At 38.8% G+C, this 18934-nt stretch overlaps 1 protein-coding gene across 14 annotated transcripts in view; it reads left to right on the forward strand.

The window, feature by feature from the left end:
- Positions 1 to 18934, forward strand: part of UNC79 (unc-79 homolog (C. elegans)) — a 238074-nt gene that overhangs the window by 141054 nt on the left and 78086 nt on the right. For 9 of the 14 annotated variants that reach the window (XM_014549096.1, XM_014549088.1, XM_014549086.1 and 6 more), the window contains 7 exons: positions 586 to 665; positions 750 to 898; positions 4272 to 4429; positions 7590 to 7771; positions 9744 to 9945; positions 10581 to 10760; positions 12174 to 12239. In XM_014549096.1, the coding sequence (XP_014404582.1) occupies positions 586 to 665; positions 750 to 898; positions 4272 to 4429; positions 7590 to 7771; positions 9744 to 9945; positions 10581 to 10760; positions 12174 to 12239 (1017 nt within the window). The remainder of the gene's footprint in view (positions 1 to 585; positions 666 to 749; positions 899 to 4271; positions 4430 to 7589; positions 7772 to 9743; positions 9946 to 10580; positions 10761 to 12173; positions 12240 to 18934) is intronic. The other 5 variants (XM_014549097.1, XM_014549087.1, XM_014549094.1 and 2 more) reach the window with 2 other exon arrangements.

Below are 18934 nucleotides of genomic sequence, written 5' to 3' on the forward strand. Positions count from 1 at the left end.
GCTCCTGGTGAATTCTTTTTCCTAGCATGCCTCATGTAAATGTCCTGCCACTCTTTACCATAGAGGCAGAGATTTTAGAGATGCTGATAAGGAAATAAAGCCAGGAGTAGTTGTTCTGATTTGAATATATTCACCTCTTTCAAAAGTTCCCTTTGTCCATGGGATTAAATTCTTCCTTAGGTGCTAATACAACTTGAATACCTCTCTTTAATACCTGCTTGTCTTCCTTTCAATTAGGAAAACATACCTAGCCAGGCCTCAGGCCCCTCCAGGTAGCAGCAGAACTAGTGGCCCACAGGGGCACAGGGCTGGGCTAAGGTTGCTTCAGGGAGCTAGAGACATCTGAGTACAGGAGGACTAGGTGAAAAAAGGAAGCTGAGAATCCTGATCTAGAAGGTTTCCTTCATTTGCATCATAGAAGGGACATATGCTAACTTAGAGAGCAAATGAAAACATTATACACTTTAAAAATGTACATCTTCTATATCTGTTTTTACTCCTCTTGGCTTTATGATCTTGACCAGTTCGTGCACGGTGGGGGAAAGGAGGAGTTATGCTAACCTCTGTGTAATTATTTCCTCACAGCAGTAAAGAATGATACTGAAAGAAAGTTTAGCTACCAACAGCTTCCAGTAACTTTGAGACTAATATACACCATTTTCCAGGTATATTTTTTGGAATATTTGAATTTTTGGTTTGGTAGCGTTGCTGTTTTAGATAATTCCGTAACCATGTGGTTTTTTGCATAGGAAATGGCTAAGTTTGAAGAGCCAGACATTCTTTTTAATATGCTCAATTGCCTGAAGATTCTCTGTCTACACGGAGAGTGTTTATACATTGCTAGAAAAGATCATCCTCAATTTTTAGCCTACATTCAGGATCATATGTTGATTGCAAGGTAGGTCTTCCTTTTTTTTGTTTATATGTTAGGCTTTTTTGCTTATATGTAAGTCTTTAGAATAACACGTATCAATTTATTTGGATTATTTTTCTTAGCCAGGACAGCCTGATCATCTATGGGAACTACTTTTATTACTTTTATTTAGTTTGATTATTAAGTATGTCAATATGAATAATAGTAATTTTCTTTGCTAAATACTATAGAAATAGGAAAGGCAAAATAAAGATCATGTGATGCCTTTCAGTTGTTAGATGGCTTAAGAATATAGTGTACCCTAGATGAACAAAATAAACTGATGAACAAAATAGATCCAGAGCCATAGAAGCATGAAACAGACTGATGAATTTCAGAGGGAAGACGCGGGTGGTGGGTGGGTGGGGAGAGGTTAACCAAAGAACTTACGTGCATATATGCACAACCCATGGACACAGATAGTAGCGTGGTGAAGGCCTGGGGGTGGGCAGGTACCGGGTGGAGGGAGTCAATGGGGAAGTAAAAGGGGACATCTGTAATACTTCCAATAATGAAGATAAATTAAAGAAACAGAATATAGTGTAACCTAGAAAAATGTCAACAGGTACTAAGTTAATATTTACCTAGTATAATTGAGTAAGGACTTAATTTCTTACTTGAAATAGAACTGCTAATAGACATCTAAAATCTCTCCACATATTATCTGATAATGTATTTTTTTTTTAAAGACTGCCCAGGCGTTCTGAGAAAAACAAGAAAATATTGCCCTGGATTTACATAGTGGTTTTCTTCTTAAGAACTTTAAAATAACTGTTACAATCTTCCTGGAAATAAGTTAGAAAAATAGTATCCTCATTTTTATATATAAGGGAATGAAGTGATTAAAAAAGGAAAAGGTTGGTTTAGATTAACTTGGTAACTAAACCAAGTTGAGGCTCTATTTGTCATTATTCATTTTGTTCATTTATTCATGTATTCGTTCAAAAATATTATTGAGGGCTTACAATATTCATTTTGGTAATTTGCAATCTAGTTTGGAAGAAGGTGAATAGTATGTGTACAGAACGTGACCACATAGTTTATTATTCAAATTGGTCTATTCTTGAGATTGAAGAGGGGATGATTTTCATAATAACCTCAAAATAATAAATATATAGTTGACTGAGATCTTGGATAAATGAAGCCACATGGTCACCTATGTATATATGTTACTGTCAATCCCAAGGATGTGTGATGGGTGACTGTTTTGTGTAGTTATAGGTGGGAGAGGTCATTTTTGGATGATCAGAGAAGCCTCAGGAGTAGATACCATTTGGATAGGCATTGAGATAATGATAGAATTTTGAAAGGATCAGTGTAACAGATGAGACAAGCAGCAAATCCAGGCAGAAGCAGTGAAGGGACAGGGTCAGGAGTTGGGCAGAAGCTCTGCCCATTCCAGGAGAGTGGGGAGACGACGTGGGCTGACTTCTGTTGTGAAAGCCACCTCTACTGGAGGTGTAGTTGGAACGAATGGATCATTGATGCCATGGCATCTCTGCCTTAGCCTTTGGGCTTCATAGCCCAGGTGTCACCCTCAAAAACCCTGAGGGACAATGAAGGGATCTGGAGAAAGGACATGCTTCTGTTTTTCAAACAAAGCTGCTGTAGGGACCCGAGAAAGCAGTATGGGATTGGAAGAGTCCAGGGATTTTTGTCACTGAGACGGTTTTCTATTCGTGCCATATACGATTTGCTTCCTTCTACTGAAATGAAAGTTCCATGAGGGCAGAGCTCATGCCTTCCTTTTCCTTTGCATTCTCCGTAGGGCCTGTTGTTGTAGAGAAGTATCATCGTCCTTAGCCTCACTATGGTAATAGTAGTGTAAGGTTTTTGAATACCTACTATGTGTCTAACATTTAATACAACCAGCATTAGGAGGAAGTGGAAGTTCAGACAAGTTACATTTACACTTGGTTACACAGTTAATTAATGACAGGGTTCAGACTAGATCCATATTTTTCTGATTTCCACAATTCAGTTATAGCATATGGCATTTGAAAATTACTCCTTTTCATCCTATAAGTCTAGTATGTCTTCCGAGATACCAGCAACTTTAGTGACTTGTATTCTCCATAAATTGGAGATACTGTGCCACTCCTCCCATCTTTTAGGGGTACATTATGAGTTTTTTTAAAGTCACAAATAGTTTCAATTCTGGATTAACTCTGGAGCCAAAAGACAACAAAATAAAACAACAAAAACAAACAAAAGGCATACTTTAAATAAATGAATAAAAGACTTGAAACTGCTTAGATATTACTAGAGGCCCAGTGCACAAAATTCTTGCACTGGTAGGGTCCCTAGCTGCTGTTGGCTGGGGCCTCCCTCCCTTTCCCTGGCCGGCCCCGCCCCCTGGTCATACTCCCAGACAAACTCCCGGTTGAGGGGACAATTTGCATACTATGCTTTTATTATATAGGATAAGTAAAAATAGACCTTCAGAATTATTCTGGTAGAAATTGATAGGAACTTAGCTAAACTTGCTAAGGTACATTTTTAACCAGTAGTGGTCTGGTTTTAGGCAGGGCTAGCACTCACAAGGTGTTACTAGGGATTTCTCTCTCCCTCTCTCTCCTTTTTTCTCTTTCTGTCTCCTCTCCCTTTTTCCCTCCCTCAACATCACTTAGCCTCATTCCATCTGTATTGGCTGCTTCTCAGCATGCTGTTCCTGTGAGAAGGAGAGAGATCTTTCTGTCCCAGAGTCTATATCAATACCTGGACAAGGATTCCAGCATTCCCATACTTACGTCATATGTCCACCCCTTGACTAATCACTCGATTTTCAGCATTGAAGCACTTTGATCAGCATGGGTTTTGTGTTCACTCTTACAATAGGAGAAGGGGGGGGTGGGTGGGGCTTGATTGACAGCTCTGCCAGTTGAAGAGGCTGTTCTTAATTGAAAGAGTTGCTCCTTGCTAGAATAATACAAGGAAAAGGCTGCTGGGCAGGCAAAACGAACAAAACTTCCCAGATGTTCAGTATAAGAAAAAGAAATTAAAATCACTATCACTTCACCATCTTAACATAGCTAATATCAATTTGTATATTATTTAACAGTCATTATTCATTTATTACTTGAATTTAAAATATACAATTAAAATTTTTTATGTTAAAATGTCATGTTAAGTGGTATTTTTCTATGTTGTTACATAAAAGTAATTACTTTAAAAAGACATGAACAGAACAGAGCATAGGAAAAGTTCATCAGAGGATCATAGTCTTGTGGATGAATGCAATTTCACTGAAAGCATTCTGACCATCTACCGGTTAACTCTACTTCTCATCAATCAAGGTAATAGTATTTTCTTTCTAAAAGTTATCATGCCTGTAACCACTTTGCTTCTTGGTTTCCAGCCTGTGGAGAGTCATCAAATCCGACTTCTCCCAGTTATCTTCACTGGCGGTTCCTCTCCTGCTCCATGCGTTGTCGCTTCCTCATGGTGCTGACATCTTCTGGACAATCATAAATGGCAACTTCAACAGCAAAGACTGGAAGATGAGGTTTGAAGCAGGTACCTCTGTGTTATAACAATTCTCTCTGGATCACATTACAAACCAGATGTCCAGTTATGAGACCTCTTTCTGCCTTCCATTTTCCTTCCCTCTTCCTATAGGGCATTGTCCTGCTTGCCGGTATTCTTTGTTGTGTCTACTTAGCTGAGCTTTGTCAATAGTAATATTTTGCAGAGTGATCTTTAGGGAGGGTGGCCCTGGCCCTGTCTAGTTTGCCTAGGGTAGGCCCAGTTTATGCCTGTCCTCCACCAGTATTTATTAATTGTACACTGTTTACTTTCACATGGGTCCTGGCTTAAATGGTCAACCTAATGGGTTACTTGCATCGGCATTACTGGGAGTGTTTGTTAAAAGCACTGATTACAGTGGAACCTCGGCCCTTCAACTTAATTAGTTCCAGAAGGTTGTTCGAGAAGCAATTTGTTTGAAAACCGAATCATATTTTCCCCATTAGAAACAATGTAAATTGAATTAATCTGTTCCAGACCCCCAAAGGACTCCCTGTTTTAACCTTTCTTATATACAGTACATGTCGAATATACTGTTTAATCTACAAATAAACACTTCTTTTCTTAAATTTTTTGAATCACCCCCTGCTAGCCTTCAACAAATCACTTTGAGTACTCCGTTCAGGGGTGTCTCTCAGGAGGTCAATATGCAGCTTCTTCACTTTTTCACATATCACTGTCTCCGAAATGCTATCACTGGCTAACTGTTTTTTGTTCATCTGAATCAACAACAATTTTTCTGCCTCTTCAATGGCCTGTGCTCATTGTTTTCTGAGCACTTTCACACCCTTAGCAACATCAGCACTCTTGATGGCCTCTTTGTGTTTTTAAATTGTGCTAATCCATTTCGCCAGTAACACAAGCAAAAAAAAATATGAAAATATTCACAGCTCTGATTATGTTGTTTTTCTATTCAAAACATTTTAATGGGTTTTCAATGTCTAGAGAATAAAGTTCAGACTCCTTAAATGGACATTCAAAACCTCCCATGGTCTGACTGCTCGTGTTTGTAGCCTCATTTCTCACTCATCTTTTTTCACCTGACATTGTACTTTCCTCATTGCTTCCTACTGCCCCTCACCCATATCTTGGCCAGTCTCTGTTCTCAGTCTGAAACCTTCTTCCCTTCTAGAACCCAGTCAAATGCCATCTCCGTTTGAACCACCTTCAAAGGCCCCCATTGAGTTCCATTTCTCAGTTCCCTTGGTGGAAAGTTGTTTTTAATCCTCCAAGCTCCCATAGCATTTTATTTATACATCACTTACAGCATTTACAGCTTTCTATATTACATTTTGGTGATAGTTGTACCTGTTTATCTCTTTTAGCCGACTTGACTTTGAAGTCAAGACCTGTGAATGATTCACATGTTAGTCTCCTTGGGCTGCCATGACAGAATACCATAGACTGGGTGACTTAAACAACAGAGTTTATTTCTCACAGTTCTGGAGGCTGGGAGTCCAAAATCAAGGTGCCAGCCAATGCAGTTCCTTGGTGAGGGCTCTCTTCCGGGCTTGTAGATGGTCACTTTCTCCCTGTGTCTAGTTTTCCTTTTGATTTTTATAATGACACAAATCCCATCATGGGGGCCCCACCCTCATGACCTCATCTAAACCTAATGACCTCCCAAGGTCCCAACTCCAAATGCCATCACATTGGGGGTTAGGGCTTCATGTGTAAATTTTGGGGCGGGGGGGCACAATAATTCAGTCCCTAACAGTTCATTTTTCCATTTACTTCCATCTCCCCAACAAGTACCTAGGATGGTGTCTTTAAAATAAGTGAATTAGTGGATTTATTGAATAATTACTAAATACTAAATGTGGGATTAATAAAAAGAGTATAAGGGCAAACTCCTGCTCTCAGAAGCTCTCAATTTAATTGATGGGACCAAATACAAACATGTAAAAGGTTAAGAAACTATAAAAGTGTAAATATAATTCAAGATCACAAAAGAAGATATGTCATACAGCTAAATATGAACACACAAATGCCATATCTAAATGAATAGTATTTTAAAAATATATATTCTTATTCATTTCAGAGAGGAAGGGAGAGGGGAGAGAGAGAGAGATAGAAACATCAATGATGAGAGAGAATCATTTATCAGCTGCCTCCTGCACGCCCCCTACTGGGGATCAAGCCCACAACCCAGGCATGTGCCCTGACTGGAATAGAACCCAGGACCCTTCAGTCCGCAGGCGGATGCTCTATCCGCTGAGCCAAACCAGCCAGGGCAATGAATAGTATTTTTGCAGGAGTTTATGGTATGGAAAGACCACTCTAGGAAGTCAGAGTGGACTTCACAGAACATGTAGAATTTAAACAGCAGATTTTTTAAAGGATGGTAGAATATCCATTAGCAGAGAAGACTAGAAAGAATATTCTAGGCTGCTAGAATAGCTTAAGCAAAATACTGAACCATCTCTATTTGCATGAAACTATGTTGCTTCTATGGCTTTTTATCAAGCTCTGTTTTAAGAGTGGCTGGAATCATTTAACATAGACTTGCAGAATAATTAGAAATCTATCAAGTAGGGCGCATCTATTTTATGGAAGACGTACGCTGTACAGCCCCGGGAAGACTGGTTATCACTTCACATCATGACACGCTAAGAGTGGAGTGGAGGGTCCAGAATCTAGAGCCAGGACTGGCGAACATAGATTTGCAGAATAATTAGAAATCTATCAAGTAGGGTGCATCTATTTTATGGAAGACGTACTCTGTACAGCCCGGGAAGACTGGTTGTCACTTCACATCATGACACGCTAAGAGGAGTGGAGGGTCCAGAATCTAGAGCCAGGACTGGCGGGCACCTCCCACCTCCCTGTGGAACCTCTGTGGAATGGACAAAGAAATGAACATGGAGGCATTTTGAATCGTTTGAAACACAGCTGGAAGTTAAACAATGGGAAAGACCATTTAAAAAAAGAGAGAGAGAGAGAGAGACAACCCAGAACTAAATCAAGGCTGCCTGACAAAAATACTGCACTGAGTAGAAGTGGTCTGTGCTGCACGGATCACTCAAAAGGAGGCACTAGACGTTCCTTTTGGTATTTAAAATCAGTGTCTGGGGGCCCAGTTACCCTATCTCTGTGGGTTCAGACTGTCTAAATACATGTCATTTTTTGTCCTCTGCCTTTCACATTTCAGTGGAAAAGGTGGCTGTAATTTGTAGATTTCTGGATATTCACTCAGTGACCAAAAACCACCTGCTGAAGTACTCGCTGGCACACGCTTTCTGCTGCTTTCTGGCGGCTGTGGAGGACGTCAACCCCGCAGTGGCTACCAGGGCCGGGCTCCTGCTCGACACCATAAAGAGGCCGGCGTTGCAGGTGACGTCCCTCAGTGTGTGTAACCTGCTCTGCTCTACTAAACCCTGAGTTATGTGTCACATAAACACAGTTACTACTGATGATGATGATGATTGTGGAAATTTTTAAGTTGGGAAAAACATCTCAGAATCACATCGTATTAACAGACCTCTTATTTTTATATGTTGATACTTTCTTTTCAGTCTTTGTCTATGTGCTGAATCACTTCTGACAAATGGAATTGTTGTATAACTTTTTTTGTGGCAGATTATTAAATGAAGTTTGTTTATACCATTTCACTGGTTTCTGGGCTAAAAGTCCTTTTAATTGAGGCTAGTTTCCAAGAGAAATCAGGTAAATTATAAATCAAGGCAAACCATGAGAAGGTAAATATGCTACCAAAATGAAATGCTACAAATTAAAGCCAAAGTAACATGAATTATAAGACCTGGAGAGAGTTGTATATTTATCTTATTTGGCTCCTGTATTTTTAAAAATTTATTTATTTTTAAAATATGTTTTTATTGATTTCAGAAGAAGGGAGAGGGAGAAAGAGATGGAAACATCAATGATGAGAGAGAATCACTGATTGACTGCCTCCAGCACACCCACTACTGGGGACCGAGCCCACAACCCAGGCATGTGCCCTGATTGGGAATCCAGCTGTGACCTCCTGGTTCATAGGGTGATGCTCAACCACTGAACCACACTGGCCAGCTGGCACATGTATTTTATAGTTGAAGAAACCAGGTCTCAGAGAGATAATGTCACTTATCAAAGGACACAGAGTGAATTTTGGGAGAACCAAAACTAGAGCCTCCAAAGTCCTGATCTTCTGTTTTTCCCCATTGCCACCTGATTTATCATTATTTCATTATCATTAAAGTTAATAATGGCAAGAGCTAACATTTATCAAACAGGCATTGTGTTTTCAGGGCAGTGTATTAAAAGTGTCTGATCCTGCATTATTTCAGTTAATCCCCACAATAACCTTTAGTATGTTCCTATTTTACAGATAGAGAAGCTGAGGGTTAGAAAGCTTAAGTAATTTCAGAGTCACACGGCTAGTAAGTGGTAGAGAAGACTCAGGTCTGACTCATAATAAAGTCATATTCTTAACTCTGTGTGTGTGTGTGTGTGTGTGTGTGTGTGTGTGTGTGTATACACTGCCTCCCAATCAGTGGAAGGGTTCTTGTAAAAAAGACTAAGAAGAAAGGGCAATGGTACAGGATCTGAAATATTCTAGGGTTGTGCTGCCTATGGATGCTCACCCTTCCTTGTAAACACTTCCAGTTGTTTTCTGGATAGTCCTTCTCTGTGGTCTTAATAAGACTAGGTGGTTGTATGTCTTACCGCTGCTCAGGGCCTGGAACATAGGAGGCACTCATTAGATGAGAGTTGGATGAATTAATAGGATGAATTGCAGTTTTTTAAAAAAGGGAATCGTAGACTTATATACTAGAGAAATAGATGCTCAACCCATTATATCTTTGCTTTTTTAAAACTCTATGTTTCACTCACATTCCAAGAAGATGACTTATGTTCTTTTAGAATCATTAAAAGAATTCTAAAATCTGAATTTCTTTTAGAAATTTTAATTCTAAATTTTAGAATTTAACATTGAAAGGAAATTTAAAGACCACCTTTTTGTGTATTCTAAAATGTGTCTTTGGAACTATGCTTCTTTGATAGAAACTACAGACATTAATAAAAGAAACATTGGCTTGAGGATATTTGGGTAAAAAAAATTAGTAACATACATTTAGTTCAGATTTCTAAGTCAAAATTTAAGGGCTATTCTACAATTAAGAGAAGCTTCTCTTTTGTATTTTTTCTACCAAAATTTGCAGCAAGAAAGCTTTCAGTGTGCTCATTCTACATTATAATATAGATTGAGGAGTTTGCCTTGTTCCACTGACTTTGCTTAGTGTATTTGCTTTGAAGCAACTTAGATGTTTACATCTGACTTTGCTTTCCCCCTCCTTTTCCCCAGGGTCTGTGTCTTTGTCTTGACTTCCAGTTTGATACTGTGGTTAAAGATCGACCCACAATATTGAGCAAGCTTTTGCTCTTGCATTTTCTCAAGCAAGATATTCCTGCTTTGAGCTGGGAGTTCTTTGTCAACAGATTTGAGACACTTTCTTTGGAAGCTCAGCTGCATTTGGATTGTAACAAAGAATTTCCTTTTCCTACAAGTAAGCAAAAGGAAGAACTTGCTGTATAGAGTCGAGGTTCCTATGCTTGTGCTTGCTAGATAAGCAGAAGACACTATGTGTGTAGTTCGATTTCCCATTAGGGAGGATGCCTTGACTTCGTGTACTTCATCTCTCAAATGTTTGTTGAATACCTACTGTAATCACCCTCAGATTAACTATTTTCTGGCATTCCGAAATCCCAATTTTTCTAGTTCCTTTTGGGGACTTGTGAGAAACAATTGTGACTGTGTGTTGCTTAAATGCTATTCAATCATCATGATTGTAATGCTTGCGAGCAAGTTTGTAAGAGATATTTGCACCTTCCAAATTCACTCTCTCATGCTTCTTAATTAGGTACCTACAGCTCTGACTAGATGGGGAACAGACTTTGGTCAGTCAGCTAGTTACCCAGTGATAACAAAATCAGATAATTTAATCTTATTTAGACGATAGTCATGAAAGGCAATAGTCATGATTTTTCATATAAGCTTTCCTGAAGAGAGAAAGGTGAATGAGTCATCTATCCATGAAAGATGGTTTGTAATACTGAAAAATATACACAGATGAATGGTTTTAAGCTAGTTGCATACCATAGGAGTTAAGGAAAACGATAACCTCTAATTCCTTTTGCAAAGCTATCACTGCTGTAAGGACCAATGTCACCAACCTCAGCGACACCGCGCTGTGGAAGATCAAGAGGGCTCGCTTTGCAAGGAACCGCCAGAAGAGTGTGCGTTCCCTGAGGGACAGCGTGAAAGGGCCCGCGGAGTCCAAGAGGGCGCTCTCCCTCCCCGAGACCCTAACCTCCAAAATCCGTTGAGTATCTTCTTTCATCCTCCCTTTAAATCTGTTTAACGTCTTTCTTTCGGAGGCTGACTTGTCTTGTTGAATGTGCATAGAGAGTAGCGAATTTAGCAAACAGCTCGGTCATCAGGTTTGGCCTTCGGATTCCCTAGAGGGTCGCCCCAGGGGTGTTAGTGCCCTGGGTGGCTTTTTCCAGTTTTTGGGTGAAGCAAAGCCTTGATCTAACAGTAGATGATTCAGTAGGTTGTTTTGAGATGTGGAAGGCAGCAAACCCATTGATGTTTGGCATGAAAGAAGCATCTGCTCCTAAGTGCTCCAATGTGAAGTTTGCACCAGCCTGGATAAGAGATTCCTGAGAAGACTTTGACGTTGTCATTTAATGCCTGGTAGAGGCAGCCAAACCAGCTTCCAGACAAACAAATAGTAATGGTTGCTTTTGCAAAGACAAATTAGGCCGAGAAGTTGAATTTTTGCCCAACTTAAATAAGCTTCATTGCCAACTTAAAAAAAAAAAGACCATATATGCTTGTTTTCTAAAGGTCTTTCTTTTTATTGCATTGTTAAAGAGAACAAAATTTCTCTTAAATTACCAAATCACTAGATGAACTCTAATGATTAGCAATAGCTCATGAATGGGAAATAATGAAAAATTCATAAGTAAATCATCATATTAGTGAATGGATATGTTTAAATACATTGCTAACTGGTAAAATTTATGAAATGACTTAATTTTTAATTTTTATTTGCTGTGAAGTTAATAAAAGAACCCCATAAAATATATTTCTTATCCTGTTAGAAGCTGAAAAGTTTGCTTTTTCATTGGCACTTATTAGAAGACAGCCTTATTGTAACATGACCATTTTAAATCATAAATATGATTTGATTTTATTTATTGCATTTTCCTCTATTTTTCGACAAGCTAAGGATATGTAGTGTTTTGAACTTTGGAAGAATCAATAAAAGCCCTGTAAGCAGTCAATAATCTAGGTGTTCAGAGAGCAAAGATAATAGCAGGTGCCCATTTCAGAATATCCTGTGCTAATGTGAGGCCCCAGATGAAACTGAATCAGATCCTAAAATCCAATACCTCAATCAAATAAATTACAATTTCTATAAGAACGTCCCAGGTCCTTTAGAATCTAACTGATCAGGTTGGGATATACAGTTTACTTATTGTTATTTCTTGTTAATTGATTCACGTGACAGTTCTGAAGGTTAAGAATTAAAGTAACATTGCAGGATGTTCTTGAGATTCAAATGAAACCACAAAACTTTTGTGATATAAACATCTACTATGTGATGTTAATTACAAATAGGAAAACTAAACTTGCCCCTACTATCCAATGCCGTTAGCGCTAAGTATATTTTCTAGGCTCAAGTTGTTTTTAATGCTTATTTAAATAGAGTTGTTGTTGATTTTTAAGCTGTGAGGTTGACCAGGCAAGAGCAGTCTGCTCCAGCTCTCGGTGGGACACCCGAACAGATGCCAGGTGGGTACTTCTGACTTGAAGGGCTGTGTGCAACTGTCTCTCACAGGTGGACAAAGGAAAGAGTGCAGTGTCTCTCACTGGACCACAGTGATATAGTTAGGTTTGGCAAGCTCCAAGGTCTTCCCCCAGGTGCTCAAGCATCTGGGCCCCTGGCATAGCAATTCCTTTTATATTAGCAGATGGCTTTTGATGCTGGTAACTTTTGGTCCAGTAAGAAGCATCTTGTTACCTGAGTACGCACTGTTCCCCAGAGAGCCAGTAAGACTAGAACCATACCTAGTACTTATATTTGTATGTGTATTTACACATAGAAATATTATGTTCATATATATCTGCTATTGGAAAAAACATACATTTCATTCGCATTTTAAAAGGTTATACATTTGAACCACCGTCATTCACTCATCCCCTTAGTCATTCCTGATTCTTTGCAGCTCTACATGCCTTTCTGTCTCAGAGAAAGAGTTTCCATTGTTTGGCGCATCATGGGGTCATATCCAGCTTGGCACAGTGTAACTGTCATTTGATGTCTCTGAATTATCCTAAGGGCTGAAGGCAAGACTATTACAGACTGAATGTTATTCACACAAATAGTCCCATAACTTGTTGGGAAAACTGTGAAGGTTCTGAGTACCTGCTTATTTGTCAGAAACAAGCTTGGTCACTGCCATCAATGGATCATGCTAACAAAGATTTTGTTTTTCTATTATTATTTTCTAAGAATAGTTTTAAGGTAAAGTTTTCAGAATGGCCTCAGAAGGAAAATTTCAAGTAGGGAGACCTTGAAGACTGTGTGTTTGTTATGTGTTATAAAAATGACTCTAGAAAGAGAGATGGTGAGGGATGGAGGAGGAGCACAAGATTATGATTGCAGATGGTAGATGTTGGCCAGAGTGTATTTTCTCTTTTAAAATTGATGAGAAAAAAGGGATAGCAAATACTTGGCAGAGTCTCTTACCTTATTTTGTGCATCGCTTGTGCCTCACCTGTGCTGAGTTGGAAGAAAGATAAAATAAGAACATCTGATTCTGACTTCACTGCAAATGTGAAACCCATCCAGGTCCCCTTCAGTTAGATCTTTTTGAGAATGGTCTTATGCAATTTCACAAACTATCTTTATTTGACCCCATCTTTTCTTTTTGTCATAGGGCTGAATTGAAAAGCTAGTCTGTAATTATTATCACCCATTATAATAATCCAACCTCTCACATCTCTTTGGGAAAATGTGTGTATATGTTTCTTCAAGTGAAGAAAAGCTTCAAGCATCTAATTGTCCCATCAAAAGTGACAAGATGGAAAAGGGGCAAATAAAAGCATTGTTCATATTAAACATAAATATCGTTTACATGACACTACCATAAGCAAAACTTCTATAGATTTGGAAACTTATAAATTGCTTATAAGATGATTTCAAACTAGATTTCCAGTTTTGTATTATTATTCACTGGACAATGAATGTTTTAACCTGGAAGCAAAGACATCCCAGGACAGCCAGAAGACTACAGGATGGTTTAAGATAATAATTAAATGGAAACTGAAGAACTTGCTATTGAATATACTTTTGTTTGGTGCAGATAATGAGCTCCTCTGTGCAAGACCTTGTATTGATTAGGCCTGAAGTAAAGGCTGAACTTTTTGTCACTGGATTTATAATTTATGGCTCTCGGATATGAACATGCACAGCAAATTTGCAATGGAAATACACTTGTATAGAAGGTATACTCTGCAAGGCTAGCGAAGAGCTGCATTCCTCCATGACATTTATGAGTCAAATCGGAGGACTTGTGCAAATATAAAAAATTCATAGAATTCTATAGCTGAAATATTAGAAGTAGGCTAATATTCTCATTTTACAGAAGAGGAAACTGAGGTTCCCAGAGAAGAGTAAGTGCCACAGGTTTGTCGGTAACAAACAGATCTGGGTCGCAAGCCCAGATGTCTTGGTCTCCCTTGCAAGGCATGTGTGGTAAATGCTAGTAGGAGCTCTACACCTTTATTTAATCCCAATTGATGAAATATACACTTTTACCTGCTAGTCTGAAATTGGTTTAATCCAAATTAGATATAACTTGTATTTTCACTAATGCTGTGAGAACCAGGAATTCTTTGTCTTTGATGATTCAGAACATCTGATGAATGTTAATGTTGACTACAAATTTCACCAATGCTGAACATGATGCGTAATGCTGAACAAACAATCACCACTCCATGTAATCACATGGGGTTTAATTATATCTTGTTCCTTATCTCCTGGAATGAATAATTAAACAGTAGTAGGTAAATAATAATATTTCATATATGTATAGTGCTTCTATCTATGAAGTGTTTTTATGCAAATCATCTAATTTTGATTTTACAACTATGGATATATGTAAAGTATTATTTTTTTCACTTTACATATGGACAGGAACACAGGTTCTGAAGAATTAAGAAATTCTGCTTAGGTGGTTTGCTGAAGATCACGTATAACTAGTTAGGGATAGAACTGATACTTGAGTCCAAGAGACTTGATTTGCTTTCTTTCCACTACAGCCTCCTCCTGAGGAATTGGTTTTAGGATATTCCTACTCTTTGGGATGACATGAGCATACCAGTCTAGTTACGGAGCTGACCTGGGCATTCAGGTCTGCTACAGTGAGCATCCAGTAAGCCATGAGCATCCAGACCAGAGGATCTTTCCGGTTAGAACCTACAGATTGGTCTAGAGCTATCCTAATCCCTACAGGGACATGGATGCTCTACTCCAGCCCGTAGAGAAATCCTGAGATCTCTTGGTCTGAATTTGTATAAGTAAGAGAAGGTGCCCAAGGCTCGGTACCCAATGCTTGGTAACATTGGTGAAATTCATATTGACCTTTCCTGCTTCCCTCTTAGGTTCCAGCCTGGACTTCCAAATTGCTTCTCTTTTGGGCTCTCCCTCTTTTTTTCTAGAAAGATGGTTTACAATTCACATCTTCACCAACTTCAAAATACCTATTGATTATTTCGATCCAATAAATCAAAGAGTACAGTTGTTTTTCGTAGGAAAGCCCTTGTTTGAAATGATGGTTTTGGGAAATGACAGTTTCCCAAATGATAGGATGTGGGGTAGGAAGAGGCAAAGGCAGGGATGGGGAGCATATGAGGATGCAGAGTTAGTCACCAGCCTCAACTTTACAGCCTCTGTGGCCATGTGCACGCACAACAGAACTGTGAATGAAGCTTTGCGTTAATGAGCTAGGGAGACCAGTGAGGCAGTGTGGCCAGACCTACTGAAATAATACAACCTCGTTTATAGGGCGCAATCCTTGGTTTCTCTCGACCGAATGCAGAGTAAGCTCGTGGAAGGGGTCCTTTCTTCCTCTACTTGTCACTTTGGTTTGACAGTGGTGGCTGTGAGTTGACTTATACAGAGGAATGTTCCCTAGCTGTTTCCAAACATTCCTTGCTGTTTGGAAACTTCATCAATTTTTCTCCTATAGAGAAGACAAGATCTGAAATATTTATTTGAATTCAGTATACGTAGACATTTATGAATAATAAGCTACTACTATAAGTCAGACACGGCCCCATATTCTCTGGAGGTTATAAAAAATGGATGAAGCATAGCACTTGTCTTCAAGAAGCCTTTGCTCTTATAGGGGAAATAAGTCAAGTGAATGAATAAAAAGTTCTGCCTTGCATAATAGCTATTTGTCCCAGGAGAGTTAAGAGATGCTATAGGAAACTTCTGTTCATTCTTCCCTTCCACCCTCCCCTCTTCCCTCCTTTCTTGTCCTTGGACATTTTGAGTTTAGGGATCACATCCAGTTGCTGAGAGGAAGGTGGGCACAGGTAATAAGAATGGCTTCTGGGGACCAGATCCAGAGGGTTAAATTGGGGATGGGTTGGAGGACCACTCTACAAGGTGAAGAGAGAACGTGAGCAAAGGCAAAGATGGGAAATGTTGGTGACATTCTGAGATCCGTGAGTAGCCCAGGTTGTAAGGATGCTGAACATTTGGGGTGGATGGAGTGATAGGAGAAAAGCAGGTCCTGATCCTGCCTGGCTCCAAATTGTTTGAATAAATAAAATTGTGCTATACTTTGGAGTTTTGATCGGTTGTACCACTGTGTGGACAGATTGCGATGGGCCCAGTCCATGTTCAAGTTATGGTAGGATAGCTCTCTCTACCTTGTGATTATAAAGGTGCCTACCCTTTTCTTTACAAAAGTGATCAAATCTCTTAACACATTAAATCTCTATAGTTAAAACAGATACAGGAATTTTATGGAATAGAATTCAAAAGTGTTTTAATGGTCACACCTTAGAGAAAATATTGTAGGCATTTAATTTAAAAATGGAAGTTTTGTAACCTTTTAGATAACTAATTGTTGTCTTGAACAATAAAGAAAATGTCAACTTTTCTAAGCTCATTTTTCTTATGGCTTTGATTAAGGTAACTTTTCTTAGTGAAGAGTGTACCAACCACAAGCCTACAGTGTTGTAAAGAAAGAGCACAGACTTGGCAAAGCTCACAACCAGAGGGGAAATTATTGGAATGCAAAGAGGGTTTCCCCCCACTTTATGCAATAGGTCCCATTAGCTAGTCCTTTTTTCAGTAAATGTCATGGTTTGTTAAGAAGCATTCATTCCTAGCTATTCAGAAACAGCAAAGTAAGATCAGCCAACTTAAAGCACGGAAGATCAATGAAGATGAATCTACTATGAGGACAGGGCATTTGTGAAATAATGCTTACTCATTAGGAAAATGCGATTTGATAGGAAAAGTTAAGGTTACATACTTTATCTGTAATAGTGTCAGCAACAAAAATAAAGAAAGTAAATAAAATGAATGTCTTCTTGCAACGAGAAGAATTTTGACATATTTAAAGGTGAAGTCTGATGGTTTATTTTCTAGACCCAAACTGGGATAGAATGAAATGGGGAGCCGATGTCCTAGTTAGGCCTAGTCTGGAGTCTCCGTTCTTTTGTATCGAGGTCTCTAGATTCTCAGGGTTATAAAACAAAAGTGCAACTCCTTCTCCAACCCTCCTGAGTTCCACTTTTAACTTTGGGATTTTGGAGTCCAGCCACTCTGGCCTTGGAGGTGGTTGAGCAGGACTGAGTGATTCGTGCTGTCTGAAATCTTGCCCCCAGAGCTAAAAGGAATTGAGGAATGAAGCTATATTGTCACAGCCATCACTTGCTGCTATAATAACATTGAATCCTGCAGGGAACCTAGATTTTCACACTTGTCAGATTCTTGGCCCAAGCTTGCCCAGAGCAATAACCTTCTTCTAGCTGTAAAGTAATACTCTAGAGGGGAAAAAAAATGAAGATTAAATGTTATTCAATGTTGAAGAAATAGTTTTCTAAACTTTTTCTATTTTGCTTTATGAGGATTTACATAGGTATTGTTTTTGGTTTGATCTTCTATTCAAACATTTAATTATAATATACAGGGATGCTTCACATTTTTGAGCTCTTGGTGAAATAGGGTGATTTTTTTAATGATGGCTGATGCATGGCTATTAAATAATGATAATATTAACAATTGAAAATTTATTATTCACTCTTCATGTGAAACACCATCATAAAGAAATTCTTAGGTTTTGTTTGAAAAATTTTTGGTAAAATTTCTCTAAAGTACATTGCACATATTTTTCCCTTCATGGACAGACTCTATGAGATAGAACATGTTAATGTCCTAGGGCAGTGGTCGGCAAACTCATTAGTCAACAGAGCCAAATATCAACAGTACGATTGAAATTTCTTTTGAGAGCCAAATTTTTTAAATTTAAACTATATAGGTAGGTACATTGTTATTAACTTAATTAGGGTACTCCTAAGGCTTAGGAAGAGCCACACTCAAGGGGCCAAAGAGCCGCATGTGGCTTGCGAGCCGCAGTTTGCTGACCACGGTCCTAGGGTCATATTGAAATTTGTCAGATGCTTTCCCTTATGTTAGAGGCTCTTTGACTTATATGATTTCTCTGCCTCTTCATACATTGTAAACTATCCCTTCTCAGTGTGTCACTTTTGAACAGACCAGCATTCTTCTGATCATCTGGGGAAAACTAGACAACCTAGTTGTTACCTTATGTGTAGTTCTAACCTAGTCATGCCTGAACTTGGCATTGCTTTCATGCCACTGCTGAAGAGAAAAGGGTTTGGGCTTGAGGCAGTTGATTTCCACAGTCCCCAGAAATGTTTCATCGATCTCACTTCTCTTGGCTGTGTCCTGGAAGACTGAGATTTTGCCGAATTGGTTAAGTTAATGGGTATAAATCACCTACTTTTTTTTTGTTATTTCCTTAATACCATCATCATAAAATAAACATGATCAAGCTTTGGTTTATAATTATTTGTAACCAAAGCTTGTCATCATTTAGCAGAACTGTTCCTTGCAGGATGAGAGATGAGAATGCGGGTGTGCCTACCTAACCCACCAGGCTAAAATAGTTTCCAATTTAGCAATTCTGATGCAACTTGTCAAAGGAAGGATAAGAATAGCCCCCAAACAGAAACATAGAGAAGCAAATCCCACTCTTCTTCCCTCAAAGTCCTAAATGAAACCAGATCAGAAGAGGCAGAAAAACAAAGGAGACAGGGTCTAATTTCTGACTCTGAAAAATAACAGAGAAAGTCAGTGTCAGGGAGCTGCTCATCATAATTTTTTGTAGGGTGAAGAATAAGTCAAGAGCAAAGGTGTTTTTTTTTTTTTCTTTCCATGT

This window comes from Myotis brandtii, unplaced genomic scaffold (genome assembly GCF_000412655.1).
Source record: "Myotis brandtii unplaced genomic scaffold, ASM41265v1 scaffold535, whole genome shotgun sequence".
Lineage (NCBI taxonomy): Eukaryota > Metazoa > Chordata > Mammalia > Chiroptera > Vespertilionidae > Myotis > Myotis brandtii.